The sequence below is a fragment of the Castanea sativa genome, chromosome 6 (assembly GCF_040712315.1).
Source record: "Castanea sativa cultivar Marrone di Chiusa Pesio chromosome 6, ASM4071231v1".
Classification (NCBI taxonomy): domain Eukaryota; kingdom Viridiplantae; phylum Streptophyta; class Magnoliopsida; order Fagales; family Fagaceae; genus Castanea; species Castanea sativa.
This window is the reverse complement of record NC_134018.1, coordinates 11,173,493-11,184,216: the sequence shown is the minus strand read 5'-3', so window position 1 is coordinate 11,184,216 and position 10,724 is coordinate 11,173,493. Positions and strand designations below refer to the sequence as shown.

At 32.0% G+C, this 10,724-nt stretch overlaps 1 protein-coding gene across 1 annotated transcript; it reads left to right on the top strand.

Moving 5' to 3' along the window:
- The first annotated feature begins 1,531 nt into the window (after nt 1–1,531).
- On the top strand, nt 1,532–4,389 carry LOC142641473 (sesquiterpene synthase 2-like). The gene is made up of 7 exons (XM_075815913.1): nt 1,532–1,654; nt 1,767–2,034; nt 2,124–2,496; nt 3,198–3,416; nt 3,508–3,646; nt 3,735–3,983; nt 4,055–4,389. Exons 1-7 carry the CDS (start codon nt 1,532–1,534, stop codon nt 4,346–4,348), a joined length of 1,665 nt encoding a protein of 554 aa, XP_075672028.1. The 3' UTR covers nt 4,349–4,389.
- Nucleotides 4,390–10,724: the final 6,335 nt, after the last annotated feature.

Genomic DNA, 10,724 nt, shown 5'->3' with positions numbered 1-10,724 from the left:
TTATTTTTTATAATTCAATAGTTGTGAGAGGAAGGATTAAAACCTTGAATATCTCCATTGAAAAAACTAAGAAATGCTAGCCAATTGAGCTATAAGACTCTCGGTAATACCACCTATTTTATTGAATCAAGTAACACTTTTTTCTTCTTCTTTTTTCTAATAAACAAATACGTAAATATGTATAATACATGATTTAAAAATTAAATAAATATTTATGTATGGAAAAAGTTTCCTTCCAAGACGACTTGGAGAAATTTTCACTGGCTTACATGATGACTCATAAAACCATCTATGTACATTATTTAAATAGAGTCACAAAACTCATTAAATAAGTTAAGTAACTAAAAATTTACATAAATGATCTTATCAATTATCACATAGTAAGTTTGACAAAATTTCTTCTAGACCATTTTGAAGGTAAAATTTTTCTTATATATACCTTGTCACCTAAATTAGATTACTCTAGTTCGCTTATATAAACAGAAATAAGCATTGCCAAGTGTAGAACCAAAAAAAATTGCTCAAAAGAGACACGTACACACACATAAAAATGAATCTACAACATAAGAGGAAACTTCATATTTTGAGATTGTCAATTTTCTCCTCTAAACTTTTTAGCATAATAAAGTTAAATTTCTAAATTTAATATAGAAAGATTGAATTAAAATTAAACACTAACAAAGTCTTATTTCTATAATATGCTAATAATTATTTTATGAGATAATTTTTTACTTTTTTTCAATATCTAAACTTTTGATTATATTGTTTTCTTAACCTTTGATTATATTTGAATACACGGGATGTAAAATTTCCTTCTTTTCTTCCATGGAAGAGAGAGGGATAGCTCGTAATTAGGTACAAGGAAATAAATAATTTATTATTATAATTAGACATTTCAAAGTAAAAAAAAAAAAGCTTATTTATTTTTGGAATAAGTAGACTTTTCAAAATTTTGGGTCATATCAATATGGCTACCACCCTCCCCATCTTTTCCACAAAGTGAATTTTGACATATAGAATATGTGCAATGTCCTTTATCTCTATTCAATAGAGACATATGCACGTTCAACATATTTAGTTATTAGTCAAAAAGTTGTACTCAAATGGTTATATACTCCAATGAAATGTTTCATTATACTTAAGGTTAAGTGTGCATCAAAACATTATACTTAAATGATAATTCTAATGACATATGTTTCATCAAACTTTTTTTTTAAGAGAGATTTAACTTATGGCGTCCGCTCCTGACAATAGCTCTATCATCCCAAGACATCAATCGATATTTGGTGTAGGCAAAAATTGAATTCAAGATCTCTTATATGTTTCATCAAACTAAAATATGCATTAAAAAATTGTACTTTACTGACTTTTCTAATCTATTTCATAAAGCTCACTCACCTACCTTTCTCCCCATTGCTTATAAATACCGTGGCCTTGAAGGCTTTCTACATCGCACTCAAGAAGTTCACAGAGAAAAAAAATCCCATCATACCATTCAAAACTTAGACTCCTCCTTGAACTTAGAAAAAATATGTCTATCCCAGTCTCAGGGGCTCCATCCCAAAAAGCCAAATTAGAGGTTGTTCGCCGGACAGCAAATTTCCATCCAAGCATTTGGGGCGACCGTTTCGTCAACAATACTTCTGAGGACAAGGTAACACGATTTGTTGCTACCCTAGTTTATGAAAATTACGTAGTAAAATTTATAATATTTTTAGCATTTTTTGTTACAATATAATTATTTGTTCATGCAACTCATGGTGTAGGATATTCATTTCCGTAAAGTACATGAAGTTGAAGAGCTGAAAGATGAGGTGAGAAATGAGGTCTTTGCCACAGGTCATCTTTCACAACAGCTAGGCTTAATTGATGCACTCCAGCGCCTTGGCATCGCTTACCACTTTGAAAGAGAAATCCAAGAAGCTCTAGAATGTATATACACGACTTTTAATGACAAAATTGATGTTGATGATCTCTACAAAGTTTCCCTCAGTTTTCGATTGCTACGCCAAGAAGGATTTAAGGTTTCATGTGGTAAGACCCGAGTATGATTAATTTCTTCATGTAATAGCAAGTTAGAGACATTTTTTTTCCATAAAACAAGTTTGGTTTTTGCTAAACAGATGTTTTCAAAAAGTTCAAAGATGAAGATGGTCAATTCAAGGAAAGCTTGACCAGTAACGTTGAAGGCATGCTAGCCTTCTATGAAGCTACCCATCTGAGGATGCATGGAGAAGACATTCTTGATGAGGCCCTTGAGTTCACTACCACTCACCTTAAGTCCACAGCATCCCTTATAGGCAATCCATTGGCAGCACAAATAACTTGTGCCCTAAAGCAGCCCTTGCACAAGGGCATACCACGGCTAGAGGCTCGGCGATATATTTCTTTCTATGAACAAGATGCTTCACATAACAAAGTTTTGCTCAAGCTTTCAATATTAGATTTCAATCTAGTTCAGTCATTGCACAAAGAGGAACTTAGTTATATCACAAGGTAATTAGTTCTAAAACCATGATCCAAAAAGACAAAGTACGAATACTTTTGAAAATAATGAAGAGTATACTACAAATTTTACTATATAAACCTTGCAAAATAACGTGTTACAAATAATAATAAAAAAGAAGGTCAAATTACAATTTACATACTTGTAGTTTGGCTGAAATTTAAGTTACCTTCCTGTGGTTTAAAATTTGACACTTTACCCACTTAAGGTTTGACCAAAATATAAGTTGCCTACCTGTGGTTTGAAATCCCATGATGTAAGTGTTCCACTCGATTTTTTTTAATTATTATTATTTGATCATCTATTTTTATGTTTTTTTGTGGTTTTGGAGGAAAGAAACATAAAAGTGAAGCAAAATCACATATTTAGCCATGTTTTTAAAAAAAGTGGTTAAGAAAATCTAACTGAACTAACCTCAGGTAGGTAAAGTGTCAAATTTCAAAGCACAAGTAGGCAACTTAAATTTCGGCCAAAACATAGGTGTGTGTGTGTGTGTAAGTTGTAATTTACCCAAAATATTAATTCAAAATTCATTTATTAGATTTTTGAAGTGGTATATAGCAGTAATCATATTCTTGATACAACAATTTATTAGTTTTTTGTAGTAAAATTTATAGCAACCCTAGCATTTTGCTATAAATATTTGGTTGCTTACAATCAATTTTTATTAATTGTTATATTCAAATTGTAGGTGGTGGAAAGATTTAGATTTTGCAACGAAGCTACCTTTTGCAAGAGATAGGATTGTCGAATGCTACTTTTGGATAGTCTCAGTCTACTTTGAGCCCCAATATTCATTTGGAAGAAAAATATCGACCAAAGTTATTTCCATGACATCTATTGTAGACGATATATATGATGCTTATGGCACACTTGAAGAACTCGAACCCTTCACAGAAGCAATTGAGAGGTTCCTAAATTGAGTTAATTAATATATATATGTTAAGACTATGATGTATAATGTCAATCTAACTTTTGTAATTGGTACATGATATTTTCAGGTGGGATATTAGCTGCATAGATCAACTTCCAGAATACATGCAAATATGTTGTCGTGCACTCTTTGATGTATTCAAAGAAATTGAAAATGAGTTGGCCAAGAAAGAAAGATCATACCGTGTTAGCTATGCAAAAGATGCTGTAAGCGTCAAGCAACTTAACTTTTCATGTTTTTTTGTCTACTTTTTCATGCTACGTACTTATTTCATCCATGTTGTTTAAACCTTAGATGAAACATTTGGTTCGGGCCTACTTTGATGAAGCCAAATGGTTATACCAAAATTACATCCCAACAATGGAGGAGTATATGCATGTTGCACTTAAAAGTTCTGCTTACCCTATGCTCACAGCTATCTCTTTCCTTGGCATGGGTGACATCGTTACGAAAGAGGCATTTGATTGGATCTTCAGCAACCCCAAGATTATTAAAGCTTCATCAGTAGTTTGTAGACTCATGGATGACATGAAGTCACATAAGGTAGTGTGAGAGGTCTATTTCATATGTGTTTCCAACTTTCTACTTACCCTTTTGAAAAACTTTGTATGTAGTTTGAGCAAGAGAGAGGACATGCTCCCTCAGCAGTCGAATGCTACATGAAGCAACATGGCGTCTCAGAGCAAGTAGTCCATGATGAATTCAACAGGCAAGTTGCTAATGCATGGAAGGACATTAATGAGGAGTGTATAAGACCTACTGTTGTTCCCATGCCTCTACTTATGCGTGTTCTTAATCTTACACGAGTAGTAGATGTCTTTTACAAGGAAGAGGATAGCTACACTCACGCTGGAAAAGAGATGAAAGATAATGTTGCATCAGTGTTTATAGACCCAATACCAATATAAATGGGGTGACAAAATAAGTATCTGCTTAAAGAATAAAGGACTTGTCCATCAAATAAATAAATAAATAAACTAAAATAAAGGACTTGAATAGGATCCAAGTCTGTTGATGTTCAAATATATATAAGGCCCATTTATATTGAAGATAAAAAGAAAATCTTTGGTTTTTTTTATTTTTTATTTCTGGATAAACTGCTGGTTTCTTATTTAATAATGTAGCACTATGTTTATAATGATGATGGGATTTACTGCTGGTATATTTTTATGGGAGATAATAATTATTGTGCCATTCTAGTATGGGTGGGTATGTAAAGTTTATCTTAATAATTATCAAGTTATTATCTTTTGCTTCCCTACTCTACCGTTTATTATATACTGTGAGGGAGCGAGGGTAATTGAGAGGTTAAGGAAGCTCTTTGTAAACACAATTAGCACAGTTTGGTATAATAGAACCTCTAGTGAAATAACAATAACTATACTTTATGAATAACCAACCCTTGATAGTTGCATTTTTATTACAAAGAATCATTTTTTTCTTCTTATATATAATTATTATTTAAAATAAAAAATAATTATTCCTCATTAAAAAATCCTTAACTAATAGTTATTCTTTAATCTACATAACAACTTCAACAAATAAAATTCAAATTATCCTTTTCAAATAGTGTGCTGCAACATATCAAAAATAAAAATAAAAAATAAAAAAAAATTGCGTACAACCATTATCCTCCTGGGTTTTGTTTATGTCATCAAGGCATCTATGAATGGAACCGTCGTCTTTTCTTTAGAATCATCAACGAATGGAACCTGATAATGAAAACCTTGACTTTTTTTTTTCCCGGGGCTTTGTCATTACCAACCTCTCTCTCCCTCTCTTCAACATTGATTTTTTTTTTCCACTTTTTTCCTTGTGTTGTGTTTATGCCATACAGGTTACCTCATATACATAGTCAAGGAAATCACGGTAACCTTGACTTTTATTTTGTGCTAAATATGATTGGATTGATTTTGTTTACATTTAAATATTTTTTTTAATTACTTTATAGAAATTATAGTAAACTATAAACCCATTTGTGGCTAGGTTTATTTTGACTTTATCACTTTATTATCTAATAGCGTGAAATACCCTCAGGTAGACCTCTTTAAACTATTATAAAAAAAAATTTAAAAAAAAAAACTCTTTAAACCACCTCAAAACAAAAGGAAAATCCCAAGTCCAAACACAAGGAAAATCCAATATCAAATTTACCTCTAGAGCAGAAAATGCTAGAGAGAACAATCAATATCTCCTTCCACACCATACGGGCCCACAACCAATCTCTGAACAGGGTTTGGTTGTAAGACTCACAGCTTCTTTTTCTGTTATGCTAAGACCATTTCCTTTTCATTCTTTCGAGTTCAAGCTTTACCAAGTAATGATGCTTGAACCAGTGAGTGATCATCTTTGACAAAAATAGATGCATCTTTCTTTCTCTCTCTGTGTTACCTACCCAAATGGAAGTCCAATTTGTTACCCAAAGTCCTATTCTGGAAAGCATCAACAATTACAAATTGGTTCTATCATAGGAGGATGAAAGACTGCAAATGTTGTTAGGGAAGTGGCAGTCAAAGGACTTTTCTGTTGGAGAGGAAACGATGGTGGCAGAGATGAGGAATAAGCTTGGTCAACAAAAACAATCATGAGAGAAGAAAACTCAAAAGAGAAGAAGAAGGCAAAAGCGTGTTGGGGTACAGGGTCAAAGCATACGTGTGTCGATTTTCCATGTTTAGAGCATTCACATCCAGTTTCTTCAAAAAACTTTATTTTACCATCTTAAAAGTTACTTTATCTATTAAATAGACATGAGAGAACTAGAGAAATGAGAGAGAGAGATAGACATGAGGGAGATGAAGAGACAAAGTGGGACTGAGGCTACATTGCTACAGAGAGAGAACCAAAGAAATGAGAGAGAGAAATGTGGGAGACAGAGAGACAAAGTGGGAGACAGCTAATGAAGGAGAGAGAATAAATTAGTAAATAATTTATACAAGCCTGCTACAGTACCATCTTACTTACAAGATGGTATTGTAGCAGTATTGTAAAAACAATTATAATTAGAAGCTCAGATAAAACATGTTTCTTGTGCTTTGATGGTAAAATATGCCAACATATGGCATATGGTAGTGCATGTACTAATGCTCTTATATGAGATTTGAAAGACAGACCAACAAAAAGGATGGACATTGGATATATAGTTTGTGTTCTAGATTTGTACAAAATCTTATCTGATCTTCATTTATTTACTTTTTTTTTAATGGTGAGAATTTGAGGGGTTATGCAGGAGTAAGAGCAACTAAAAGATCTATTTTAATATTTCACTTTACAATATATCCAATATCAAATATTTTATTTTTTTAACACTTTATTTAAATATTATTTTTTTAATCTTTCTTTATTTTTCCTCTATATCTCTTTCTTTCTCTTCTTCTTTGTCTCTCTCTTATCTAATGGTATGTCTGGTTGGGATAATTTTGAAAATGCTGAAAAAATGAGAGTGGAAAATATGAGAGAAAATGGGTGAGATGGGAGGGGGTAGAGAAATGATAGGGCCCGACTATTTTCTCTCTAAGCCCACCAAAACTTGATCTCCCCAAATTAGGGAGAAAATGGAAGCGAAAATGATGAACCATGATTTTGACAAAATTTTGCTTTGCCACCAACAAGCGAAGGTTTTTTTTTCTACTTTTTTTTTTTCTGGTGGTGCTCATTTCACTTTTTGTCTTTTTTGTTAATTTCTTTTGCTTTTATTTGTTTCTTCTGTTCTCATTTTTTTCCTTTTTTTCTCATTTTTTTTTATTTGTTTTGGATCCTTTTGGCTTGTGATTAAAAAAAAAAAAAAAAGCAAAGTGTTTATACACATTTGTGTTTAATAACAAATGAGCATAAAAAATGTTTTACTTTTTTTTTTTTTTTAATATGAGCATAATTATAAATTTATACCATCTTTTTTCATAATTTTTCATCTATCTACTTTTCTTTCCACTCAACCAAACATATATGAGAGAAAATTAATCCTCCTACTTTTCTATCTAGTCGAATCTGGTGAGATCTCGCCAAATCCGGCATAAATCTAGTCGGATTTGATGAATTTTCACCAAATACTTGCCTAAAAATGCTTGGAGTTTCCATATTTTTTTGGGTTTTATGGTTGGGTCCAGTGAGTCGGGTTTAAGAGAAGAGAACCTACCAATCAACCCATTGGAGTCAGTTTTTGAAGTCTGAAACCCGCCGCCGACTGTCGAAGCTCTCAAATTGGTTACGGGTGGGTGGACACCCCTATACACAACAACCCATGCCCACAATTGAAAACCACCAACGGCAACAAACAACACAAACGAAACCCACAGATTTGATCAAAGAGAGAGGTAGGGTCAAGAGAGAGAGAGAGAGAGAGAGACGAACAAGAGGGAGTCTAAGAGAGGAGAGGGAGAGAGCACTACAAGAAAAAAGACATAATACAACAAGTATTATTACAAAAAAATAAAATAAAATAATGGATGTAATATATATACTATTACAACAAGAATTTTTTCTCATCTCAATTTTCCACTTTCTCTCACCACATCTATCTTCCTATTTTTTTCTCATCTCAAATTTAACTCACACTCACACCCATGCCTAACTCTTTATTTTTTTTTTCCATTTTTTTTCATCTTATTTTCCCTCTTTATATCACCCACCTCTATCTCCTTTTTTTTTTTTTTTTGCTTTTTTTTAAAAAAATCTCAAATTCTCCCTCTCTCTATCTCACGCCTTCCTCTTTTTCTTTCTTTTTTTTCATCTTAGTTTCCCTCTTTCTCTTACCCACATTTATCTCAATGATTTTCTTATCTCTCTCTCTCTCTCTCTCTCCACATCTATCTCTTTTTTTTTTTTTTTTTCTCATTTCACGTTCCCTCTTTCTTTCTCTTAAGCCTATCTCAAAATTTGAATTTATCTACTAACTACAAAACTTATCTCTCAAATTTCCATCTCACTCTCATATCTGCTAACTCTAAATTTTCTCTCTATCTCTCTTAATTCTTAATCTCTTTAGAGAGACTCTTTCTCAGTTAAAAGATTTTCTCTCTAACTTTCAGGTAATCTTTTGGTTCTCTTTAATTTTTAATTTAATTTTTCTTTGTTTAATTGCACAATCTTCAAGTACTATTGTTTTATGTGTTTTTTTTTTAGAATCAATGATGGTGTATATTGGTGTCATTGTGTTGTATATATGATATTTTTCAACTTTATACTTTTTTTTTTTCCAAAATAGGTGGTAAGTCAATGAAATGGTTGTGAAGTATGCTTGGATAACACCTTTGAGAAGAAAATTTTCTTTCATATTGTATTGATTTTTGCATAATTTTTGAAACTATGTGATTGAATGTAAATTCAACAAGCTATGTATATATTTGTGTTTTTTGACATACATATTGAAATAGAGTATTTCAATTTTTTTCATCTTTTATGCATATCTTTAATTTGTTAGTATAGTTCCTAGATATGGTTTTTGAATTGCAAAACAGGTTAATGAAAAAATTATTATTTAAAAAATGATTTATTTATTTTTAAATTAAAAAAATTAATTAAAAAATCAAACTATATGCAACAAGATTTTCAAAGTAAATCGTTACAATATGTAGAATTTATTGCAACAAAAATTTAGTGTTATATAAACCTATTGCCTCGGAGTTTATTACAACGGCTTGCATCAACTTTTTTGTCGTTACAATAACACCTATTGATAGGCCAAAAACATATTGACCCCTTGTGATGAATTAAGTTGATTAATTAGCCAAGTTTATTAATTAATCAAATTAACATGTAAACACGTGGTAGCACAAACAAAGATGTTTGCTGCAAAGTTCTTCAGTTCATCCTCACCTTGAAGAACAAGAAGATGCTTGGTTACAAAACCCTATGGTGCAAAGACACAGCAACTTCTTCACAAAGAGATGAACTAGGGCAAACTTTGTCTCCAGTCACAAATTGCTTGAACAGACTTTGCTCAATGCTTGTGCAACTTGTACTTACTTTGACGGCCCTTAAAATAATCCTTTTATATGTCTAGGGTTATGAGAAAAGAAGGCCCAAAGAGATGTCCACAGATTAGAATCAAAACAGTACTGAAAAACTGTTTTTCTTAAATCTTGACAACTAGAGGTGTCGAGGTGCTGCCGAGTAGCTGTCGAGCCACGGGGTTAGAATAGCTTCTTAAAGCTCGATAGATGTAGCTGTCGAGCCAGCTGTCGAGCTTTAATGAAGAGCACTTTTTAGCTTGTTTCTTGGACAGATTGGATGGCTTTAACACTTGATCTTGAAACTTTGTTTCTTGAAGTATCAAAAACATCCTAGATCTATCCAATTACAAGTAAAGTGCGTTTTGTCAAACCATTTGCCAATTACATAAAATAATGACATGTGTTCTTAACAATTGAACCACATATGTCCTAACACCTATTATAACAACATTAGTTGTTATTGCAACGACTTTTTCGTTGTATTAAGTCTTTTTTCTTGTAGTGCTGGAACTTAGCAACTAATTTTTGAAGGTATGTTACAAATATTTTATGTTTATGAAAAGACTCTTTAGGTGGTAACGTGACATACCTATTTTATGATTAATGATTTTTTTTTGAAGATTTGTTTTGCAATTTTTTGATTGTATGATATGGAGAGAGTGAGAACGGGGTGGATCAATTAGCCAAAGTACATGAACCACCTTATTTGATAGAAATTGTTTCAACCATTATACAGAAACCTTCATTTGACCTTCATAAAATAACTATAGCTGGTTTTTTAATTAAGCTAAAATTTTGGACTGTTCATAAATATGCTTCATCCATGGCTTGATTTGCCTGAAATTTTAGGATATGTCTCACTCATGTCAATATAGTATCCAACTTTGGTAAATAATTGATTGTTTCTAATTCTATTAAAAGTGTGACCTCAAAAATTTTATCTTGAAAGAAACACTTGTAAATTTTGAAACACTTCCAATTAGCTCTAGCTCAAATGGCGAATGATTATTCCTTAATAATGGAATGGAGTGTAAGCTCGCAAGTTTACGACTCACAAGGTGCATGAGAGTGTACCTTACCAATAAAAAAAGAACAAAGAAAAAGAGATTTGAAATAGTTTTTTACTATCAAATTTAGTTTTTTGAAGAAGAGTACCAAACCTGTGAAGAAAGAAGAATAGTGAGAACGAACCAGTACGCACCGTTTGATTAATGGTTTTGAGAGTATTATCCAACGCATCGTTTTACTTATTGGTTTTCTTTGTTAATTATTGAAACGGTGGGCATCACACCTTGCTCAAAATATCTATTATTGTTGGCGCATGGAGTTGTTGTCT